General features: G+C 40.1%; 1 protein-coding gene across 7 annotated transcripts in view; it reads right to left on the bottom strand.

Annotated features, from left to right (window-relative positions):
* Positions 1 to 25849, bottom strand: part of FRAS1 (Fraser extracellular matrix complex subunit 1) — a 457113-nt gene that overhangs the window by 169501 nt on the left and 261763 nt on the right. For all 7 annotated transcript variants that reach the window (XM_057546917.1, XM_057546920.1, XM_057546919.1 and 4 more), the window contains 2 exons: positions 1697 to 1849; positions 1318 to 1464 (listed from right to left, as the gene is read on the bottom strand). In XM_057546917.1, coding sequence (XP_057402900.1) covers positions 1318 to 1464; positions 1697 to 1849 — 300 coding nt within the window. The remainder of the gene's footprint in view (positions 1 to 1317; positions 1465 to 1696; positions 1850 to 25849) is intronic.

The following is a 25849-nucleotide window of genomic DNA, read 5'->3' on the forward strand; positions in this document are numbered from 1 at the left end:
ATTCATGTCTCTTGTGTTACAGAATCTACAGATTCCGGCAGACAGTTGGTATATACCAAGCAAAGTTTTTGTTACAAAAGTAAAAAAAAAACCCCAAAAAACTCTTTTCATTGATCCAAAAGGGATTTTTACCTCTGGTATCTCAACGGATGATGTAAAATGGTGGGTTTCAAATGCAAATCCTTGCAAGAATCTCCATAAACTAACAGTAATACCTATCTTTCGATCTATAAAATATAAATATCTTTTACTGCTTGATTTGCCTCTCGTTTCACATGATGATGGTAACAACAGTAGCTATACTGAGAGCTTATCCTCTGCTAGGGTCTGTGCTAAGTGCAATAACATTAGAGGTAGGCACTATTATAATCTCCCTCTAACAGAAAAAAGAAACTGAGGCCTAGTGGTTAATTCACCTGCTCAAGGTCACAAAGCTAGTTAAGTGGCAGTTAGGATTTGAACTTTAGTTACCTGATTCTAGAGCCCACTCTCCTAACCATTACTCTATAGTTCCTTCAACATGGTACTTCCTAGGACAGAAAATTGAAATATCAGTACTGTATTTGTTAACTGTCATTTTCAAAATGAGAAGAGTATAACACAGTTTTTTGGCAACTGACACTTTACTGATTGAAATAAAGTAAGCTGCCTCAGCCTATTTCAAAACTGTTCCTTCATCTGTGAATCACTTCCTAATTTTTTTTCCACCCAGATTTGCCCTTGCCCTAATTTATCCTAACTGTTTGTGTGTGACTCAGGTAATTAATCATATTTTAACTTATTTGAGAACTAAGACATCTATACAAGTAACTTTCATGCAAGACAAAATAACTACTGTTTGAGCAGAAACTGAATACTTTGTAGCATATCAAGCCTTGCATACTGTCAGTATTCAACAAATACATGTCAAAAACAAATTAAACCCAGAGAAGCGCTGAGGTTGAGGCCTTTATACTAGAATGAGCTCCACTCTCTGCTTAGGACCTTGGAATTGGATCACTGAGAGGAACCATAGGAATAAACTAGACTAACAATTTTATGATTTTAATGAGATAACTAGAGAACAGAAAGGTTAAATGACTGACCCAAGATCACACAGCTGGCACTTGCAGAGGAGATCCCTAGTCCAGCACTTCCAATTAGGCCCATATCTGAGTTATAATCTGCTAATGGCATCCATATGCTTTGTAGATTCATTTTCTTTCTTTTCCAAAAATAAAGGTTACCAGGTGAAAATATGGAAGCAAAAAATCCCTGTTTCCTTCAACGACTCCAGAAGAGCAGGAAAGGAGAGAAAGTTCATTTTTTAAAACTTACGCTGACAAGTGTGGTTGTCATCGAGATAGTGCCCTGGGAAGCAGGCAGCGCTGCAGGTGCCAAGATGGGACAGAACGAGGTCGGTGTCACATGAGGAGCAGGAGAAGGGTCCTCGGCCCTGGCAGGTTCTGCAGGAGCAGTGACATTCTGCAGACGGAAGAGACATAAAGAGAACCTATGAAGCCAAATTCCCTTCCAAAGCAACATCCCAAGAGCCGTTAATAAAAGCCCCAGTGCAGAGAGCGTTAGCTGGTCTGGTTTATTGCCCCACAGTGTGCTTCCTGCCTCTCTCTCTCTCTCGGGAAGGTCCAGCCTTCTCAGCTATTGCCCAAGAGAAGCTCACGGGGCACGCCAGCTCCTGTGTCCAGCACTCACTCACTTTTACAAGCTCCTCTCTGTGCGAAGTATCCAGAAGGGCAATGGGGAACACAGAGATCTTCTAGCAGCAGGTACCGGGCATTCTGGCACCTCAGGCAGACGCTCCCGGTGTTGTAGAGGTCAGCTGCACAGTGCTGGCACAGAGGATGGCAGTCTGGGGAGGACACGGGAGCACAGAGAAGGCACGGATGCCATGAACACAGCGTCCCATTTCTACACCAAAGGGTAAAAGGGATTGCAATTACCACTGTTGCAGCACAGATGGCTGGAGAGTAGCGCAAAGGCAGTATACATCAGGAAAGTAGAAGCTTGGGACCTGTACAAATTGCGTGTTTGAGGTTTTTAGCAAATGGCCAGGCCCAGCACAGCAACTGAGTTTTCATCCCTTTTCTTGAACAACCCTTCAAGTCCTAGGGCAGCATGTGATAGATGCTTGCCAGGGGTGTAGAAAGAACTATCAGATAAAAGAAACAGTTCATCATATCAGCATATCCCCCGAGAGCTCCCAGAACTCGGGCACCGTGTGCCCCTCGTTCACAGAGCTCCTAAGCTGTGCGCAGAGGCCCCACGTGGCTCATCTCCCAAACGTGGCCTTCCAGAGTCAGCAAACCAGTCTCAGACATTGGTCGGTGCGGGGGGTGGGGATTAAGGTTGGTTGATAATAGAATTGGGGGGAAATTTTAGTCTTTAACTAGAGGTAAAGTTACAAAGAGCTGAGTTGGAAAGTCATTTTCAGGACCTGATACGTAGTTCACAGAAGCTGTTGTATCAGTTGTGATTAAATCTATAGGGCTAATTATCTGGGATGGCCAGCACTGTCTCTTGTTCTCACCTGTGTAAGAGTCAGCCTTTAATTAAAGAACTTGGTTGTGTTCAGCTCCCCATATAGGTGAAAATGCCCTCTGTCCTATCTTAAGTGGTAATAACGCTTCAAATCCCATTTACCATCCTCCATCCCAAAGATGGAAGAAAAGCCATAAATCCTGAATTACCCCCCAAAATGAAAAAGGAGTAAAGACCTAGGAAAAGAGAAGAGACTTCTGGTTATAGGTCCTGTCCATCTTCCCCTGTAGGATTCAAAGCACTGTTTGCAGTGGCTAAAACACCATTCAGCGGACACATAGGTCTTGTTTCATTCCAAAGTCTTGTAGACAGTGATTGTGATTTCTAGCGATATTTAGACTAAAAAATCCTTGTCAATAAAACAGATCACCTGTCCCTGAAATCTGTTAAAACCGGTCTTTCTCTCCATACCCTCAGTGATACACTTTCTTAATTGCTGATCATCTGAGACGTGTTCTTTGCCAAAGAAGAGATCTCAGTCCCATACCCAGCACCCACTCATCCGCATGAGAAGCCTTTGAGACCTCTGTAGCCATTCCAGAAGTTGAATCCAGAGTGTCCTCTGCAAAAATCCTCTTTTAGCAGCACACAAGTGAACAGGCCCTGACCTTTCTCTGAACTTCAGGAGTTTCAAATTACAGGCAGCCTTTTGCCAATATTAGAAACAATTCTTGATATCCTAAGAGGCAAATTAATCCCCATTATAGCCCTTCAGTAAATTATAAAGGAAATGATGGCTGTATTGAGAGAAATCTGATAAGGAGGCTATTTCCCCCTGATTTAGTGTACGGTTTCCACACAACGCCAACCTTTTTGTTTTCTTTTTCCTGTGCTTTCCTCGCAGTGCCAGGAGCACTTTGAAAGTTGCTGGAGCAGATGGAGGTAACTCCGTTTTGTGATTACCTTAATGAGTGGGTACTGGTTAGAACTGAAAACCCAGGAAACATGACTGATTCAAGGCTCCATTATTTGAAAAGTCTTGGCCTCTTCCTCTTTAAAGCCAGTGCTTACAGAGAGTGCGGGGCTCTGGCATGCGTCAACAAGATCCGCAGGTGTGCAGTGGCCTAAAAACTAGTTGCATCTAACTGAGGCTTTCTCTAGTGTACAATTAGAGGAATGAAAAAGAATAATCACCAAGGGGATGCTTTGAAGAGAAAGTAAGCAGATCTCTGGAGTATTTTGTGGGTACAATAAATAAATATTTATGGATTTGTCTGATCATGGGGATGTCTAGAAGCTGTTTAAATGAAGAGTGTGACGTATATTAATTACTTCTAAAGGCACCTAGAGCTGGTTTATGGTTGCTCCTTCCCGCTCTCATGGCAGCAGCTTTGGAACCCTTGCTACTGTTCCCTGGTCACCAGCCCACGCTGCCCACCCTTCCACATCCTCCCCAGTTATTTCACCTTCTACTTGATTCAGCCCATCAAGCATGAACACCTTTGATTCTTTCCTGCCAAACTCTTTATTTCATTTCATCTCCCCTCACAGGATGAAATGGCTAATTCCTCCACCCACATTTTTAAATCCGATTTTCAACATTATTTGAACATTACCGCAACATTAGTGCATCTTTTACCCCCATCTCTCTTCATTCTCCTTGACCTCAACCTCCAAACATGCTCCGCATTACCTACTCCCCCCAAAGTTTTTCTCAACAACCACCCCATCTCTTTTCTTTCCTTCACCACCCAACTTCCTTGCCTCCTTAACTTCTCACTTCACTGTAATCTGCCTTCAACCTCCACAATTCAACTGTTGTATTGCTCGTGAAAAGGTCTCTGACCACCTTTTTTTTTTTTAATGTATTTTTTTTAAACGCATTGTTTACTTTGTTTATTTATTTATTTATTTTTGGCTGTGTTTGGTCTTCGTCTCTGTGCGAGGGCTTTCTCTAGTTGTGGCAAGCGGGGGCCACTCTTCATCGCGGTGCGTGGGCCTCTCACTATCGCGGCCTCTCTTGTTACGGAGCACAGGCTCCAGACGCGCAGGCTCAGTAGTTGTGGCTCACGGCCTAGCTGCTCCGTGGCATGTGGGATCTTCCCAGACCAGGGCTCGAACCCGTGTCCCCTGCATTGGCAGGCAGACTCTCAACCACTGCGCCACCAGGGAAGCCCTCTGACCACCTTCTAATGACCAAATGTAATGGCCTCCTCTAATTCCTAACCCACCTGAAAGGTGTGCAACACATGACACTTTGGATCACCCCCTTCTTTGACCTTCTTTCCCCTCTTAGCATGCTTTATCCTGGTGCGCCTCTCGGTCATTCTCTGCCTCTGACTGCCTGATAAGTGTAGAAATTCCTTACAGCCCTTAACTCCTTCTATCCTCCTAACTTAAGTCTCATTCTCTGGAGGTCTTAAACCAGACATGGCTGTTTGCATCATTTTGGTATACAGCTACCAAAAGCCAGTGGAAAGGGCTCAAGAGTTACAGAGAGAGAGAATGGGAACTGGCACAGCCACTGTGGAAAACAGTACGTAGGTTTCTCAAAAAATTAAAAACAGAAATACCACACGATCCAGCAATTCCACTTCTGGGTATTTTTCTGAAGAAAACAAAAACACTAAATTGAAAAGATATATACACCCTTATCTTCACTGCAGCATTATTTACAAAAGCGGAGATATGAAAGCAACCTAAATGTCCATCAGTAGATGAATGGATAAAGAAGATGTGGTATAAATATCCAATGGAATATTACTCAGCCATAGAAAGAATGAAATGTTGCCATTTGCAACAACAGGGATGGACCTTGAGGGTATTATGCTAAGTGAAATAAGTTAGATAGAGAAAGACAAATACTATATGATTTCACTTAGATGTGGAATCTAAAAAGCAAAACAAATGAACAAACATAAAACAGAAACAGAGTCACAGATGGAAAGAACAAACGGACAGTTGCCAGAAGGGAGAGGGTGGGCGGGATGAGTGAAATAAGTGAGGGAGAATAAGAGGTACAAACTTCCAGTGACAAAATAAATAAGTCATGGGGATGAAATCTACAGCATGGGTATACAGACAATAATAGTATAACAACTTTGTATGGTGACAGATGGTAACTAGACTTATCGTGGTGATCATTTTGTCATGTATAGAAATATCAAATCACCATGTTGTGTACCAGAAACTAACATAGTGTTGTAGGTCAATTATACTTCAATAAAAAAACAAAAGAGGGAGTTGTAGAGGCTCCGTAATCACTCAAGGCCTCTGTCTCTCTCCATGGCTCTATATTAAGCCTTAAAAGAGGCATCAGATCAATCACCAGACATACCACATTGCATGATGGAGCGAGTACCCAGAGGCAAGGAGAAATCAATAAATGACACCTGAAAATATAAAACAATCAACCACAGGTTGCCCAAAGCATCACATTAATCAGAGTTAGTTTACAGTTTCACATTACACACGAGACTGTAACTATTTGAGTCTGCAAAGTTCAACTCTTTTTGTTTGCTACCTGTATTTATTCCTCATTCATTTATCCATGGCTTAAAAACTCATCCTGAACACCCAATCCTGTGAATAGACCCCAAAACAACAGTCTGAGTGGGTCCTGTGTTAATACATTCCTGCAAACCTCTCTTCCCTCTGTCTTATACAAGCCCCCAACAGAAGACCACACAAAACCAATATGCTCTCAAACCTTGCTCTGGAGTCAATCTGAAGGTTGACTGATTTTTATTCAACCAACCAGAAAAGAAAAATAAATTCCTAAAACCTAGGAAACACCTTTGTCTTAAGAGGCTTGAAGTCAAAATCTCTTTGCAGGAGAGAATTCCTTGGGAGAGCTCAAAATGAGTTATGATGTACAGGGAAAGAAGCCAGAAATCAGAGCAACAGGGCTTGAGGATTAATCTCAGTGTTCTGATTTACAATCAGAAAAGCATCGTTCCCGAGGGCAGGCTGCTCAGCTGTGACAGGCTACAAGTGGCCAGTCCCCCTGGGCACCAACTGTAGGCAAGCTTCAGGCTCAAGCCCCAGAGGCCACTGTGATCTTCTACGCAGAGAGGGGGCTCAAAACAGGGAGCTTACGGTTTTATTTTTCTGACTACAAAGTGAGCCATGGAAGAAAATATGAAAAACAATTTTACATAGTATAAATGAACATAAAAATCCCCCCATGTAGGCCTTTTAGAATAAACTACTAACATGGATATTTTTCTCTTAGTTCTTTTTCTATACAATTTTCCATATGTAGATTTTTACATAGATGAGATTATATTAAATATTGTCATATAATAACTTTTTTTTCACTCAATACCATCAGCATTTCCACATGTCATTAGGGACTCTTCGTAAACATCATTTTTAGGGGTTGTATAATATTCCAGCATTGAATAAACAAATAAAAATTTACCATTTTTCTTATACTTGATCATTTACTTCCAATTTTCCCACTTTTATAATGAAGGCCATGATAAGACCCTTGTGCATTTTAGATTATTTGCTAAAAGACAATGTTGGGCTTCCCTGGTGGTGCAGTGGTTAACAATCTGCCTGCCAATGCAGGGGACACGGGTTTGAGCCCTGGTCCGGGAAGATCCCACATGCCGCAAAGCAACTAAACCCGTGCGCCACAACTACTGAGCCTGCGCTCTAGAGCTCGCAAGCCACAACTACTGAAGCCTGTGCACCTAGAGCCCGTGCTCTGCAACAAGAGAAGCCACGGCAATGAGAAGCCCGCGCACTGCAAGGAAGACTAGCCGCCGCTCGCAGCAACTAGAGAAAGCCTGCACGCAGCAACAAAGACCCAATGTAGCCAAAAATAAATAAATAAATAAATAAATAAGTAAGTAAATAAATTTATTTTTTAAAAAAGTTACATTCAAGATACATTCTTGAGACTGTTTCATTGTAACTTTGCCTGCACTAGGAAATTTTTTTAAATTTATTTTTTATTGAGGTATAGTTGAATTACAATGTTGTGTTAATTACTGCTGCAGAGCAAATGACTCAGTTATACATATATATACATTCTTTTTCATATTCTTTTTCACTGTGGTTTATCACAGGATATTGAATATAGTTTCCTGTGCTATACAGTAAGACCCTGTTGTTTAAGGAAATTTTAAAATAATAAAACGATCTTGGTTAATTTGGTTGGTGAAAATTGGTGTTACATAGTTGCTTTGGTTTGGATTTCTTTTATTGTAAGCGAGGCTGACCATTTAAAAAATCTTTCTTTCAAACAACAAAACTGTTCAAATATCTACTGTACTCACAGAACTTTCAGTACGGTGGGGACAAGGACCCTGGATACATAATTACACTTAAGTATGAAATCTGTGTAATCTCATAATAATTTGAGATATCAACCCGTGAGTTCTTTCCTCATCCACTGCAACCATCCCGCATTGGACCAGGGAGTGTGGGCCACCATGTGCCCCCAGAGAAAGTTAGCAGAATCAGACCAGCACAGATACCAAATTCACAGAGCCCAGGGCACAGGTGAAAGATAGAAGAGAAAACAAACTTGAATGTGGAAATTGGAGCTAGGAGACCCAGGCCCTCCCCCACCAATACGACCCCTACACTCTCCACCTCTGTACCCCAGCCTAGAAAAACCCTTCGAGCTGGAGAGGAAGAAGCAGCAGAGAGACCATTCAATTTGCCTCTCCCCTCCCCTCCTGTGGAACAGGTTGCAGGTAGCTGAGTGGAATATTCAAGAATCCAACAGTGAAGTGGACTTGGGCTGGGCTTCTTGACTTAAAGAAAGTTGTCTCCAAACTGAGTCCTTTGTCATGAGGCAATAGAGACGGTGGCACAGTGGGATGAGCAACAAGAGAGTGTAAGGCAGACGCTTAGACACGGGACTGCCTTGGGACTATTGCAAACTTTCGTAAAATGCAAACCAGGTAAGCCCAGGGACCATGGAAGTCTCTGACAGGGTACCAACTTGGTCCAGGAAGCAGGTAAAGCTGCATGGAGGAGGCTGAGACAGAGACACTGAGTGGGAGTCAGCTGCTGGAGGAGATGGGCAGGGTGAGAGAGTTTGGAAGAGGTCCCAAGAAGAGGAAAAACATGCAAAAACCCAGAAGCGCAACAGAATAGGATGCCTTCAAGGAACTGAAAAAAGTTCAGTATGGCTGGATCTTGAAGAACATTCGAAAGAGCCACTCAGGACCTGGCTGTGCTAATTTTGAAATACTTTGTAAGTCATGAAAAAGTGTATGGATTTATTCTCATGGCGATTGGAAATGGGTTTGTCTATGTGTCCTTTACCAGTCTATCTACTGAAGTCTCTGTGTTATTATTACAGGTTTAAATGAGAAATTGTTGTATGAAAGGTAACTAGTGGTGGCAGAAGACATTAAAACCACAGCAAAGAACCAACAATCCAAGAAAACTCTGACACACAGCAGCTTTCAATGTGAACTTTTCTGGGGAGAGGAGAGGGGTCCCTATGTTTCTGTCCCCTTCCCCCTTCCATTATGTCCACAGAAGACCCTCCTCTGTTAATAACATCCACTGCTAAACAGTTTTCAAAAGGCTTATGCTAGAGTAGGCATATTAGGAAAACTAAGAATACTGCAGTGTAAGTACACGAAAGCTTCTGTGACCAGGAATGGAGATCTCAGGTGTCCCCTGAGCAAGAAAACCAACACACCAGTGGTTTGTCTTTCAGGCACGACCAGGGAAGACCTTTCCACAAACCGTCAGCTTCCAAAACGCCTTTAAGATTCAAAACAAAGTAGAATTTGGCAAAATCAGTAGTACCTAGTAGGGAGCCCTTATCTATTTGTTAAATGAAAGAAAAAAAAATTGGAGTCAAAATACTAGGAAATTGTGGGGAATTTGGAGGCCCATGAGAAGCTTCACCTGGACTGTTCCATTTGGTTCTCAAAATCCACTCCAGGCCAAGAGGAACAGGGCACTACTCGGCTGTGTGTGTGGCAATTTACAACTGCCTTGTCCGTACAGTTTGAGAGAATGAAGAGAGAAATCTCCCCATGGCCAGCCAGATGTATTAATTATACAATCTAAACATGATTAAGAGGTGTTAGGAGCCAATCTCCAGGCGCTGCAGGAGGTGACTGACGATGTGTCCCATGGAACTGCTACGACACCGGTCACTTCACGCACAGTAAAATCTAGGGGCATAGAAGAATTAAGCTGATTGGGAAGCAAGTCTTGAATTCTTCTTGGTAGGTGGTGACCCTCTGACAAATCCTGATTCAGATCCTTGCTGGACCCACACTGGTAGAAGCACAACTGTCAGAAACGGTGCCCCTAAAATGCCAGTATTCTCAGAGAGGCCGGCAAACCACAGAGTGAGTTCTCCTGTAATCCTCCTCACCCCACCTTCCACGCCCATTCCTCCCCACAGGTGACGTCTGGAACGAGTTCACAGGATACACTAGAGGAAGTTTACACTGTCACTGCTTAATTTGTACCAGGACTACAGTTACTAAAATAGGGGAACTGAGTTTCCAGCCCACCAATCTAGCAGCCTCTGCAAGGATTAACGGCCCATCATAAAAGCCCCATCTGTGCAGGAAGGCATTTGCATCTGACCTTCCTGTCTGTAATCAAAAAAGGAGGCTAACCTCAAATATGTCTAAATGGTGAGCGTGCATCCACTAATTGCTTAAAAACAGAGCCTATTCTGAAGCCCGTCCCTCAGAGTCCTCCCATAGCTACTCAGTAAGTAAATCCTTATTTGTCACTATTTCAGTTATAGTAAAGAGTCTTTAAATAAAAGACTCATTAAGGATGACAAGGAGAGGAGAGAGACCCAGGATACATTTAGGTGTAGCCTGTTTCAGATTACTGGTATATAATAAACATGTGGAGGGGGGAGGGCAGATGGACTTCCAGTTGTTTGTATATGTGCCTGCTTGCTAACAAACCTGGTGAATTAGCACTTTAAACAAAGTAATGAACACATTATAAGGGAGCCTGGAAATGGAGTATTGACTCGAGCTGAAATAAATGCACTTCTTGTTTTTAAGCAAGCAGAAGATTCCATTTGTTTTCTAAATATGCACAGCATGCATACATACTAAAAATGTAAATACATAAAAAATTAATATTTTGACTCAGCAGCAGCAATATCCTCTAATATGTCACCCTGCAGCTGTGAGGAAATTATATGTGGTCATCACCGTGTGATGTTATCTTCAAATCACAAAGGCTCTGCTTCAAGGATCAGTGAGGATTACACACAATCATGATGGATGGAAGCACACGGCAGTGAAATGACTTATTTCACATCTTTGGAGCAAAGTCAAAAAAGCTTGAAGATATTAAAGTAAATGTGTACTGTTGAAGCAATGGCTTTGGATGTTGGTTTTATGGGGCAGTGACTCCTTAGCTGATAAATAATGGACCTATAAAGACAATTTTAGACACATAGTGAGATTTTTAATAATGTCCTGTCAGTCGATTAGGTTCTTAATGAAACCACATTAAATGTGTTTGGAAGCTGTTAAAATAATCAGCACTTGTAGCTGTTCCTCATCAGGTGAAAAAGAAATGATTCCATGCTGAAACTCAGGGTCCTTAAAGTGTGTATAGACTGAATTCTGATGCTACTTTTAAAATTGACGGGGTTCTACTTGTGAGACAAGTACAGCAGGAATCCAGAAAATAACATATGAGTGGCAGAAGAAAAAGAAGCCTCCTCTCTTCCCCTTTTGATCATCACTTTGGTCCTAGCCCACCTATGAGTTCTTTAGAAATCACGTGTTCTTTTTAGGGTTAGGGTTTAGGGTTAGCTCTGAGTTAGTACAAAAACAAAACAAACAAACAAAACTTCCCATTTTTTCAGTGTCTGTGGCTATTGCTTTATCCTGAAAAAACCAATCAACAACAACAACAAAACCTACTACAACAGACTGGCCTTAGCATTATAGGACAGTGATTTCCGCCCAGTGTTGACAAACGTACAAATGTGAGAAGGCTGCAGTAGGACCCACGGAGACAGACAGCTGGAAGAAGGAGTGGGTGAGAGGCAGTGTCAGATGTAAGAGCAAGGCTCTCTCCTCAGTTCTGGTGCAAGTTCTTGCTGCCAACAAGGAGACATAAGCACCACTCCTGCCTTGTACCTGACCTCCCATCAGTTTATGTTTTACTCTTGCCTTACCTCTAAAATAGAAAAAAGTTCACTTCGATCAACATTTATGGAATGTGAATTGGGTGTGAGGCACTATGGAAGTTGCTGCAGGAGATAGAGCACTGAGTCAGAGTCAGACCCTTCCCTCAAGATGCTCATGACAAGGTCCAATGTCAGAAGAAAGCCACACTTAAAATGCAATTAATGTCTAAGGAGGACCAGAGAATATTTTATCCAAAGGGAATAAGAGGGACTTTAACTTTGCCAGATGTGGCAATGATTAAAATACGGAATAGGGGTGGGAAGGAAGCAGGTGTACCTCAGTTTTGAATTACAGTTGATCCTTGAACAATGCAGGGGTTAATCTGAGTATAACTTATAGTCGGCCCTCTGTATCCCCCCCTCCTCTGCATCCTCGGATTCAACCAACCATGGACCATGTAGTACTGTAATATATACTAGTGGAAAATATCTGCATATAAGTGGACCTGTGTAGTTCATACCCACGTTGTTCAAGGGTCAACTGTACTCAGTTCTGAATTACGCTGATTGAAAAAATCAGTAGTGGATGGACAAGAGAGTCAGGAGAAGGAAGGAAGGACCTGGTGGGCGAGGTTTCTTTGGAGCTTTTTGAGTATGTTGTTCCTGTGGATCAAATGTCCAGAAGGTAGACAGATAGAAATGAGAGTCTGGAGATGAAGATCATGTGTGGACTTGAGATAGACTCTAAGGAGAAAACAGAAATGAGCACTGGATCAAGACACTAAGGTCCTAAAGGAAAGGGGGTCAGGGAGGAAGAAGAGAAGGAAAGATAAAGAGGGAAGGAAGGAGATGAAATGAGTAACCAGAAGTGGAAATAACTATTGGGCTAGACCACCTCTTGAGAGTGATGGGACAAACCAGCTCTGGATCACAGATGGAGGAGTTCGCCCGGGCTAGGGTGAGGGAGATCCTTTCTCAAAGGAAGCAATGAGGAAAACGGTATTTAGAAGAAGATACAGAGACATTTGTGGAGAAAAAGTGAGGGAGATTTTTTGCTGTTGTTGTTTTTAGGAGATTATGTTAATCTTCTAAACACAAAAGAAAGCAAAGACGTCAACTGATCGGAGTGAGAGTTGAGTTGAGGGAAAGTATAGTGAGTACACATGGAAAGGCCATGGTGAGCAAGGTGACAAAGAGTTGTAAGTAATACAATTGCTGAGAAGCAGAGAAGGTCCTATTGGAGCTAGATCGGATGATGAAGGTTGATGACGGTATTCACACGCATGCCCTCTGAAGTGGCACTGCTTCAAAGCCCAGGTCTACTGCGTTGTAGCTGTGAAACATTGAGTAAATTGGTTAATGTCTCTCATCTCAGCCTCTTGGGCTGTAAAATGGAAATGCTACTAATCATAGGACTGACCTCCCAGGGTTGCAGTCAGGATTAAATGAGGTAATGTATGTGAGGAGCTAGTACATAGGAAGTGCTCAATAAACATTAGTGATTATTCTTTATCTGTGGCAGGTCCAGTCAGGATTGACACTGATACCGATGGTCATACTTACATCTAAGTCACTATTTTTGCCCCATTACATGTAAACACAGAGATTTACATGTGTGTAAGAAAAGTAGATAAGTGTAGCCATAGCAATTTTGCTGTCTCTAGTACTTAAGAGGATAGCCTATGAGCCTAAATTCAGTTGTGTTCTTTAAGCATAGACACTCAAAGTCTTCTCTGCAATTCAGGTCCTGGCCTGTAGTTCTTATGAAGACAACAGCAATTGTAACTTCACTGGGAGCCCTGCCAAGTTGAAAACTTGTAAGTAAGGTCATTTCTAAAGCTATATAAGATATTGTTTAGGAAAAGTCACATGAAGGAGAAAATACTAGTTCTTGTTTTTAATTTAGGAAGGTCTCAATTTAAGCATAGGTCATGTTCTTTTTTTTCTGAAAGTGAAAGTTCAAAGAAAAGAAATGCCTTGAAATATTCAATCATCCTTCAGCAGACAGCGTGGTCCCTTAAATAAAACACAAATTCGGAGAACAAGGGAGAGACAATCATTGAAAGTTCCAGAGAGAGATTGGATATGCAACTCATAGTTCAAGCAATAGGAGATAGGGTGACAGATGGGAAATAGGAAAAGAATGTGCATTGCCAAAAAAGAAGATAAGGAAAATAAAGAAGGAGGTGTTAAAAAAAAAAAAGAAGACACAAGAAAATTGAAAAAATATAGAGATAGAAGAATAGGGCCAGATGGAATGAAATAGAAGGTGAAAAAGAAGAGATAAGAAGCAAAAAAAAATGAGTCACACTAAGAAGATCCTTGATGCAATTAGCATAGGATGCACTGGAAGGGGATTAAAGTAGACATTAAGGCACCAGAATCAAGTCATTCCTTTGCCCGACATTTCTTGATCACCACCTATGTGCTGGTTAGGCACTGCACTGAGCTCTTAATCCCACTTCCACAGGAAGGTTTCTTGGGATGATCAAATGAAAAAATAAGTGAGAAAATGCTTTAAAAATTATAAAATGTCAAGAACACAACATTATTGCTATTAACAGTAACATGAAAAACAGACCTCGTCCCAGCCAAAGCCTTGGAAGTCATACTTAGTTTACTAAGCAGTAACTCTACCTCCTGCTGGTTACGGCACACATCCACAACAGGAAAACGGCCAATCAAATTAAGTTACACAACGGACGTATGGATATGGGGTGGGGAGTCAGAGAAGGGTGGGGGATGAACTGGGAGATTGGAATTGACATATATACTATGTATAAAACAGATAACTAATGAGAACCTACTGTATAGCACGGGGAACTCTACTCAGTGCTCTGTGGTGACCTAAATGGGAAGGAAATCCACAAAAAAGGGGATATATGCATATGTATAACTGATTCATTTTGCTGTACAGCAGAAACCAACACAACATTGTAAAGCAACTATACTCCAGTAAAAATTAAGTTACACAAACATAATGGAATGCTATTTAGCCATTAAAAATGACAATTATGTGGATTCTTCCAATTATTTACCAACACATGGAAATACACAAAGTGATATGAGAAATAACAAAGAAATACAGGCATAACTCATTTTATTGCACTTTGCTTAATTGTGCTTTGCAGATGATTGCTTTTTCTTTCTTTCTTTCTTTTTTTTTTTAAACAAACTGAAGGTTTGCGACAACCCTATGCTGTCAAATGATGGTTGGCATTTTTTAGCAATAAAGTTTCTTTTTTTTTTTTCTTTTTGGCCACACCTCGCAGCTTGTGGGATCTTAGTTCCCCGACCAGGGATCGAACTCAGGCCCTTGGCAGTGACAGCGCGGAGCCCTAACCACTGGACCGCCAGGGAATTCCCAATAAAGTATTTTTAACTAAGGTACGTAAGTTGTTTTTTAAGACATAAAGCTATTGCACACTTAAGAGACTACAATATAGTGCAAGCATAATTTCTATGTGCACTGGGAAACCAAAAAACTCATGTGACTTGCTTTATTGCAATCGTCACTTTATTGCAGTGGTCTGAAACCGAACCCACAACATTTCCGAGATATGCCTGTACGTAGCTGCTGATTACAACTGTGAAAAATGCATGTATATTAAAACAGATAAACAACAAGGACCTACTGTATAGCACAGGGAACTCTGCTCAATGTTACTTGGCAGCCTGGATGGGAGGGGAGTCTCAGAGAGAATGGATACATGTATATGTATGGCTGAGTTGTTTTGCTGGGCACCTGAAACTACCACAACATTGTTAATCGGCCATACTCCAATATAAAATAAAAAGTTTAAATATTATTTAAAAAAATGCATGTATGTAACCACTGAAAAAGATTAAAGTACATGTGGAGTGATATAAATTATTAAAATTTAGTATGCATTAATGTTTTCATTTAAAGTTTATTTATTTATTTACTAAGGGTATATAAAATAAAAATACATGGCAATCTAAAACAGCTTCCGGCATTTAAAACAGACTGGCAAGTTCTTGCAACTTTCCCCAGTAGTGCCTCTCCAGACCATCTTGTCATACCAGTCCCCGATGATCCACCTCTTAATCTACAATCAGAAAACTCTTCTTGAATCCCTATTGTTGTAATCAACTGTGTTTGTCCTCATCCTAGGTTCCTAGGTTCAAATCTTGGCTCTATCTTCCAACTTTTCTCATTTTGAGTAAATGACTTAAACCTTACTTAGGTTCAGTTTCTTCATATGTAAAATGGAGATAACATTAGTACCTACCTCGGAGGATCATTGGTAGTATTAAATGGCAAAATGCATTCAAAGCAACTAGCACAGTGCTTGTCACATAATAAGCCCTCAGAACTGTCACCTATTATTAGAAACTCACAGAGAACATGAGGTAGTCAATGCCAAGTGCTAGGTAATTGGTAGAAACAGTCAGCGTACTTAGGAATTACAATGTGGGAGATGCCAAAAGGAAGCTGGCCCTAGAAGGGACGGAATCTGAGCGAGGCCACGAGGGACGGATGGGTAGGATTTTGACGATGAAAATAAGGTAGTAACTGCTACACGTTTTAGTGTGTGCCTCTTTCCTTCTCTCAGCTTACAGCCCCAGGAGCAGCTACAGCAAGATGTAGAGCAGCGCCAACCCACTTTCCCCACATGCAGAAACTGCTGTAAAACAGAACTGGCTCCCACCTCTCTGGCTTCAAGTCAGAGTATCTGGAGACAGAGAGCTGTACACTGGCTCATGCAGGGCTCTTCCCCAGTCCTTAATGATGTTCACTTTGAACTGTTTTGTTTTGTTTTTTCATTACTCAGGGTTGCAGTTCTATCAGCTTATTCCAAAACAAGGATTTGTTGCTCTTTTAATCTGTGCATTTCAACTTTTTCACCATGTTTTTCAGGCTCCTCTTTCAGAAATGAGTGACAATAAATGGGGGAAATTGTAGAAGGGACTCAAAAGGTTTTGTTTTGTTTTTAATGATTTGGAAGAAAAATGTTACCAGGTTTTCTAATCAGTCAGCTCAGGTTCAGAGAGCAAACACTTCTCAGACTCAGTGCTAGAGGATAATTACTGATTGCTCTTTGACGCTCTCAGCAGTCAAGAGAGTGGCAACCCTGAGAATTCTTGGGGACCCCTCTGCTTGCCCACAGAGAAGAGAAGGAAGGGAGACAGGACGGGAGGGAGGGACGCACTGAGGGATGGAAGGAAGGAAGTCCACAGTCTGAGTATAGGTTGAGTATCTCATTTTACCTTTAGGGAGTGCCAACAAATTGTCCAACATATTAACATCAGCTAGTGCAGGGCTTCTCAAAGACTGTTCTGCAAAGCACTGGTTAGCTCTGTGAGAGTCTATAATAAATCGAAGGAAGGGGTCTGCAATGAAATGTTTGGCAAATTGGCAGCCTTCTTCATCTCAGAGAGTCACAATGCACATCTGCTTATTTAAGGTTTTGAGAAATCCTGAAATAAAGAAAGCTGCTTAACTTTATTTAACCGAGAGTTTCCTAAATTTATTCAGCCACGAGACATTTTTGCACGTAACACCTATTAACCATTGCTTAGAACTCAACTACCATGGAATACGATATGAAAATTCTCAGAGCCATATTTCTTTGCTGACACTTGTCTTCTTTTGCTTACGTTCTGGCACAGATTTATGAAGAAAACAAACCAGCATTTTAAAAAGTACTGCATAAAAAAATGTTTAATCCCCTAGAATTCTACCATCCTAACAAATCAGCTATTTAAAATTTTGCAGTCTTCATAGAAAACAAACCTATGGTTACCAAAGGGGAAGGCTAGGTGGCATAAACTGGGAGTATGGGATTAACAGATGCACAGCACCATGTACAAAATGGATAAACAACAAGGATTTACTGTGTAGCACAGGGAACTATATTCAATATCTTGTAATAAACTCTAATGGAAAAGAATAAAAAAGTATAGATAGAGCTCTACCCACCACCAGAGCCTCCCATCAAGCCTCTTAGATAGCCTCAAGCACCAGAGGGCAGACAACAGAAGCAAGAAAAACTACAATCCTGCAGCCTGTGGACCAAAAACCACAGTTACAGAAAGACAGAGAAGATGAAAAGGCAGAGGGTTATGTACCAGATGAAGGAACAAGAAAAAACCCCAGAAAAACAACTAAATGAAGTGGAGATAGGCAACCTTCCAGAAAAAGAATTCAGAATAATGATAGTGAAGATGATCCAGGACCTCGGAATAAGAATGGAGGCAAAGATTGAGAAGATGCAAGAAATGATTAACAAAGACCTAGAAGAATTAAAGAACAAACAAACAGAGATGACCAATACAATAACTGAAATGAAAACTACACTAGAAGGAATCAATAGCAGAATAACTGAGGCAGAAGAACGGATAAGTGACCTGGAAGACAGAATGGTGGAATTCACTGCTGCGGAACAGACTAAAGAAAAAAGAATGAAAAGAAATGAAGACAGCCTAAGAGACCTCTGGGACAACATTAAACGCAACAACATTCGCATTATAGGGGTCCCAGAAGGAGAAGAGAGAGAGAAAGGACCAGAGAAAATATTTGAAGAGATTATAGTCGAAAACTTCCCTAACATGGGAAAGGAAATAGCCACCCAAGTCCAGGAAGCGCAGAGAGTCCCATACAGAATAAACCCAAGGAGAAACACGCCGAGACATATAGTAATCAAAGTGGCAAAAATTAAAGACAAAGAAAAATTACTGAAAGCAGCAAGGGAAAAACGACAAATAACATACAAGGGAACTCCCATAAGGTTAACAGCTGATTTCTCAGCAGAAACTCTGCAAGCCAGAAGGGAGTGGCATGATATACTTAAAGTGATGAAAGGGAAGAACCTACAACCAAGATTACTCTACCCAGCAAGGATCTCATTTAGATTTGATGGAGAAATCAAAAGCTTTACAGACAAGCAAAAGCTAAGAGAATTCAGCACCACCAAACCAGCTCTACAACAAATGCTAAAGGAACTTCTCTAACTGGGAAACACAAGAGAAGAAAAGGACCTACAAAAACAAACCCAAAACAATTAAGAAAATGGTCATAGGAACATACATATCGATAATTACCTTAAACGTGAATGGATTAAATGCCCCAACCAAAAGACATAGACTGGCTGAATGGATACAAAAACAAGACCCATATATATGCTGTCTACAAGAGACCCACTTCAGACCTAGGGACACATACAGACTGAAAGTGAGGGGATGGAAAAAGATATTCCATGCAAATGGAAATCAGAAGAAAGCTGGAGTAGCTATACTCATATCAGATAAAATAGACTTTAAAATAAAGAATGTTACAAGAGACAAGGAAGGACACTACATAATGATCCAGGGATCAATCCAAGAAGAAGGTATAACAATTATAAATATATATGCACCCAACATAGGAGCACCTCAATACATAAGGCAACTGCTAACAGCTATAAAAGAGGAAATCGACAGTAACACAATAATAGTGGGGGACTTTAACACCTCACTTACACCAATGGACAGATCATCCAAAATGAAAATAAATAAGGAAACAGAAGCTTTAAATGACACAATAGACCAGATAGATTTAATTGATATATATAGGACATTCCATCCAAAAACAGCAGATTACACTTTCTTCTCAAGTGCGCATGGAACATTCTCCAGGATAGATCACATCTTGGGTCACAAATCAAGCCTCAGTAAATTTAAGAAAATTGAAATCATATCAAGCATCTTTTCTGACCACAACACTATGAGATTAGAAATGAATTACAGGGAAAAAAACGTAAAAAAGACAAACACATGGAGGCTAAACAATACGTTACTAAATAACCAAGAGATCACTGAAGAAATCAAACAGGAAATAAAAAAATACCTAGAGACAAATGACAATGAAAACACGACGACCCAAAACCTATGGGATGCAGCAAAAGCGGTTCTAAGAGGGAAGTTTATAGCTATACAAGCCTACCTAAAGAAACAAGAAAAATCTCAAGTAAACAATCTAACCTTACACCTAAAGAAACTAGAGAAAGAAGAACAAACAAAACCCAAAGTTAGCAGAAGGAAAGAAATCATAAAGATCAGAGCAGAAATAAATGAAATAGAAACAAAGAAAACAATAGCAAAGATCAATAAAACTAAAAGTTGGTTCTTTGAGAAGATAAACAAAATTGATAAGCCATTAGCCAGACTCATCAAGAAAAAGAGGGACAGGACTCAAATCAATAAAATCAGAAATGAAAAAGGAGAAGTTACAACAGACACCGCAGAAATACAAAACATCCTAAGAGACTACTACAAGCAACTTTATGCCAATAAAATGGACAACCTGGAAGAAATGGACAAATTCTTAGAAAGGTATAACCTCCCAAGACTGAATCAGGAAGAAACAGAAAATATGAACAGACCAATCACAAGTAATGAAATTGAAACTGTGATTTAAAATCTTCCAACAAACAAAAGTCCAGGACCAGATGGCTTCACAGGTGAATTCTATCAAACATTTAGAGAAGAGCTAACACCCATCCTTCTCAAACTCTTCCAAAAAATTGCAGAGGAAGGAACACTCCCAAACTCATTCTATGAGGCCACCATCACCCTGATACCAAAACCAGACAAAGACACTACAAAAAAAGAAAATTACAGACCAATATCACTGATGAATATAGATGCAAAAATCCTCAACAAAATACTAGCAAACAGAATCCAACAACACATTAAAAGGATCATACACCACGATCAAGTGGGATTTATCCCAGGGATGCAAGGATTCTTCAATATACGCAAATCAATCAATGTGATACACCATATTAACAAATTGAAGAATAAAAACCATATAATCATCTCAATAGATGCAGAAAAAGCTTTTGACAAAATTCAACACCCATTTATGATAAAAACTCTCCAGAAAGTGGGCATAGAGGGAACCTACCTCAAAATAATAAAGGCCATATATGACAAACCCACAGCAAACATCATTCTCAATGGTGAAAAACTGAAAGCATTTCCTCTAAGATCAGGAACGAGACAAGGATGTCCACTCTCTCCACTATTAGTCAACATAGTTCTGGAAGTCCTAGCCACGGCAATCAGAGAAGACAAAGAAATAAAAGGAATACAAATTGGAAAAGAAGAAGTAAAACTGTCACTGTTTGCGGATGACATGATACTATACATAGAGAATCCTAAAACTGCCACCAGAAAACTGCTAGAGCTAATTAATGAATATGGTAAAGTTGCAGGTTACAAAATTAATGCACAGAAATCTCTTGCATTCCTATACACTAATGATGAAAAATCTCAAAGAGAAATTATGGAAACACTCCCATTTACCATTGCAACAAAAAGAATAAAATACCTAGGAATAAACCTACCTAGGGATACAAAAGACCTGTATGCAGAAAACTATAAGACACTGATGAAAGAAATTAAAGATGATACCAACAGATGGAGAGATATACCATGTTCTTGGATTGGAAGAATCAACATTGTGAAAATGAGTATACTACCCAAAGCAATCTACAGATTCAATGCAATCCCTATCAAATTACCAATGGCATTTTTTACAGAGCTAGAACAAATCATCTTAAAATTTGTATGGAGACACAAAAGACCCCGAATAGCCAAAGCAGTCTTGAGGCAAAAAAATGGAGCTGGAGGAATCAGACTCCCTGACTTCAGACTATACTACAAAGCTACAGTAATCAAGACAATATGGTACTGGCACAAAAACAGAAACATAGATCAATGGAACAAGATAGAAAGTCCAGAGATTAACCCACGCACCTATGGTCAACTAATCTATGACAAAGGAGACAAAGATATACAATGGAGAAAAGACAGTCTCTTCAATAAGTGGTGCTGGGAAAACTGGACAGCTACATGTAAAAGAATGAAATTAGAATACTCCCTAACACCATACACAAAAATAAACTCAAAATGGATTAGAGACCTAAATATAAGACTGGACACTATAAAACTCTTAGAGGAAAACATAGGAAGAACACTCTTTGACATAAATCACAGCAAGATCTTTTTTGATCCACCTCCTAGAGTAATGGAAATAAAAACAAAAATAAACAAGTGGGACCTAATGAAACTTAAAAGCTTTTGCACAGCAAAGGAAACCATAAACAAGACGAAAAGACAACCCTCAGAATGGGAGAAAATATTTGCAAATGAATCAACGGACAAAGGATTAATCTCCAAAATATATAAACAGCTCATTCAGCTCAATATCAAAGAAACAAACACCCCAATCCAAAAATGGGCAGAAGACCTAAATAGACATTTCTCCAAAGAAGACATACAGACGGCCATGAAGCACATGAAAAGATGCTCAACATCACTAATTATTAGAGAAATGCAAATCAAAACTACAATGAGGTATCACCTCACTCCTGTTAGAATGGGCATCATCAGAAAATCTACAAACAACAAATGCTGGAGAGGGTGTGGAGAAAAGGGAACCCTCTTGCACTGTTGGTGGGAATGTAAATTGATACAGCCACTATGGAGCACAATATGGAGGTTCCTTAAAAAACTAAAAATAGAATTACCATATGACCCAGCAATCCCACTACTGGGCATATACCCAGAGAAAACCGTAATTCAAAAAGACACATGCACCCGAATGTTCATTGCAGCACTATTTACAATAGCCAGGTCATGGAAGCAACCTAAATGCCCATCAACAGGCGAATGGATAAAGAAGATGTGGTACATATATACAATGGAATATTACTCAGCCATAAAAAGGAACGAAATTGAGTCATTTGTTGAGACGTGGATGGATCTAGAGACTGTCATACAGAGTGAAGTAAGTCAGAAAGAGAAAAACAAATATCGTATGTTAATGCATGTATGTGGAACCTAGAAAAATGGTACAGATGAGCCAGTTTGCAGGGCAGAAGTTGAGACACAGATGTAGAGAATGGACATATGGACACCAAGGGGGGAAAACTGCGGTGAGGTGGGGATGGTGGTGTGCTGAATTGGGCGATTGGGATTGACATGTATACACTGATGTGTATAAAACTGATGCCTAATAAGAACCTGCAGTATAAAAAAACAAACAAAACAACTAATACTAAACTTTCATTGGGTTATTTGTATGGAAATATGTTAATATAAATGTTTCAGACATTACATGAAATTTCTAAAAATCTTATATTTGTATTTGTATGGAAATATGTATGGAAATATGTTAATATAAATGTTTCAGACATTACAGGAAACTTCTAAAAATCTTATATGTTCTGGTATAATGTTATAAGTAATAATCCTAGTTATTACTTTAAAATGTATATCTCAGAAATAACTAATTTTCTTGTCAACTGCATTATTATGAACTTTCATCAAATCTTTAACCATGGTAATTGTTAAGTCTTTTGTCATTTACAGACAGTTCTGGGTGTACTCTGATGATTTTGCAAATATGTTCCTATAAAAGGGTTTCATCTTCAAGAAATTCATGGAAAAGACTCTGACAAGTACAGGTTTCTGGTAACTGACTGTACTGCTGAACTGAATGAATAAGCATTTTCAGAACTCTAATGAAAAACTGATGAACTCATAAAAGTGCTAACAAAAGATCAAGATGAAAAAAAAATTAATTACATGGGACTGAGTGAACTGATGAGGATGAGTATAATTTTTGTGACTTTCTGTCTGAATTAAAAAAAAAAAATCCCACAAGGACTCAGAGGCAAAGAATATACAAATCAATTTTCACTGCAAAGTAAAGGAGCTGTTACAGTGGAGGATTACTGGACTGAATGTCAATATTATGACATAGTATAAGTGTGTTTCATGTTTGGTAATTGCAATCATTGTTGCTTTTGTTGTGGTCATCCATGTACAATGCTTGGTGTCAGTCTATTTATCTCTTGTAAAAATAAAATACAGTGTGTGTATGTGGAAAAAAAAAAAGTATAGATATATACATATATGTATGTTTAGCTGAATTGCTTTGCTGTATATCTGAAACTAACACAATATTGTAAATCAACTATACTTCAATTAAAAGTAAAATATATACATAAAATTTTGCAGTCTTCCCCTCTACAATTATTACTCTCAGTATTACCTCCTTTTCTACTGTAAGAACTAAAAAGTACAACCTTCCCATTAGACATTCCAGAAAGCCCGAGGCATTTTTTTAATGCATCTTCATTTGGATATTTCTCCTTCATGTTTTCTTTTTAATTCTCACCCTCTTCTATGAACAGGAGAAAGGTTTTAGCTGAGAAAGGCAAATGGAGGGAACACCCCAGGCTTTGAAATTTGGGGAAAACTTTGTTGAGATGCGGACAAAATATAAAGAACAAAAATCTATGAAGAAAAAACCTGGTTTTTTTCACCCCAGTTCATTCACCTTTGCTGAAAGCTTTCACCTCTGGCCTATTCTCACAAACTGTATATTAGCTTTGATAGACTTGAAGGGAAAAAAACCCACACATATAACATCTCCATATGTGATAACACATTGAGGTTATTGGACCTGTTCCCAGGATGTGTTTATTCTTGTCTGTGTGATAGATTAGATGTAATTTTCTTTCTTAAACAGCTAAGTGCAATTAAGAGGTCTCTGATGATGATCTTAGGTACAGCTCAGATAGAGAATAAATCCTGTGAGTAAATGCTACCACCCTGCAAAGCTCACACACGATAGAGGGAGCAGAGAGGGTGCTTCTCCAGGGCTTCCACTGCTAGACCTTCCCAAGGAGGATGGAAATACACACTCTACTGACGGCACTGCACGGGGTGAATTACCTTCTGCTTTGTCTATCACTAGGGCTCCTCCTAACACCTTCCTGAGTTTAGATAAAAGTCATTGAAATGTTCCAGGAGGTTAACTTACGACTGACTGAGGCAACACCTCAGCTAAAAAAAGAGTTCCAGGACCTTAGGTTTAGGGTAAAATGAAGAGAGCAGATAAGCTCACGTGGCTATGTTCAGAAAGTTGTGTTCACTTAGACTTTCACCGTCCTCCTGGACAGCTACCCCAGATGTCCAAAGGTCCAACCTGCCCAAGCTCAAACACATTATCTTCCAGTTTTGGCCCTTGGTAAATAATGCTCCCATTCGTCGAATTTACTTAACCAGAAATCATCCCCAAAATTCCCTCTCCCTTAGCCTGAGGGCTAAGAGATCACCAACTTCTGCTGCTTCTATTAGGTTGAACCATATAAAATTGCCAGTATTTGACCAGGTTTTGCCCACAAAACAGCAATCCCCCATAGGTCAACCTAATATATAATTAATGCTTATTGAAGCCATGCCTCTTGCTTTTCATCCCCTCAGCAATTTTCTCATCAAAGGGCTTCATCTCTCATCTGGATTCTCACAACTCCCTCCTAAAGGTCTTTTTGCCCTCAGGCCTTCTTCTACGCAATCTTCCGCAGATCTTTCTCTTTGCAGAAATGTAATCATAACATTTCCCTCTTTAAAAACCTTCAAGAGATCCCCACAGCCTTGATAACAAAGCATGTTCTCCTTAAACAGAACATACAAAGGCCCTCGTGACCTGCCTTGCTTCCTTCTGCTTCAGGTCACAGCACCCCCGTACTCGGGGCTGGCATTCTACTTAACCCTTTGTTGGTGCCTGAATAGAAAATATTCTTTGGCTCGTTTTCTGGAATGCCCTCCCCTCCAAATCTCCAAACCCCTCTAATTCTTACTCATGTTTCCAAATCACCTCAGTTATGACATGTTCCAGAAAGCCTTCAGTACCCGCTAGCACTACACGCACACACACACACACTCCAGTCTGGGTTAGGGTGCTGTCCCACAGCCTCATTTCATAGCCACAGTAATAACACATTCAACACATACCTCCTTCCTTCACTATACACTACATTTCTTGAATGCAAGCACTTTATCGTATTCACCTGGGCCTCCCCAGAGCCTAGCACAGTGCCTGGTATGGAGCGTGTGCTTAAAAAATGCTTGATGAAGCCACAAACGAATGAATGCATTACAGTGTTACAGAGAGAATTGGGAGGTGTTTGGAAAGGACATATATATATTGAAAAAGTAAACTTTGGGGCCAGTGCACTTCTCTGAAAGATCAACAACTGAAATGACCCGTCAAATTTTTCTGCAACAAATATTGTTATGCCATTCTCAACGCAACAAAGGATTTCCAAGCACTAGACAATGGGTTACCTTATTTAAAACCTTCACTTAATATACCTAATCTCAGGACAGCCCAGGTGTGTCCCTTCCAGCTTATTTTAGTGGAACCTGCTCATCTAGGGCTGGGGACTTTCAGAGCCATTTAGCCTAGTC

This window comes from Balaenoptera acutorostrata, chromosome 5, assembly GCF_949987535.1.
Source record: "Balaenoptera acutorostrata chromosome 5, mBalAcu1.1, whole genome shotgun sequence".
NCBI classification, from domain to species: domain Eukaryota; kingdom Metazoa; phylum Chordata; class Mammalia; order Artiodactyla; family Balaenopteridae; genus Balaenoptera; species Balaenoptera acutorostrata.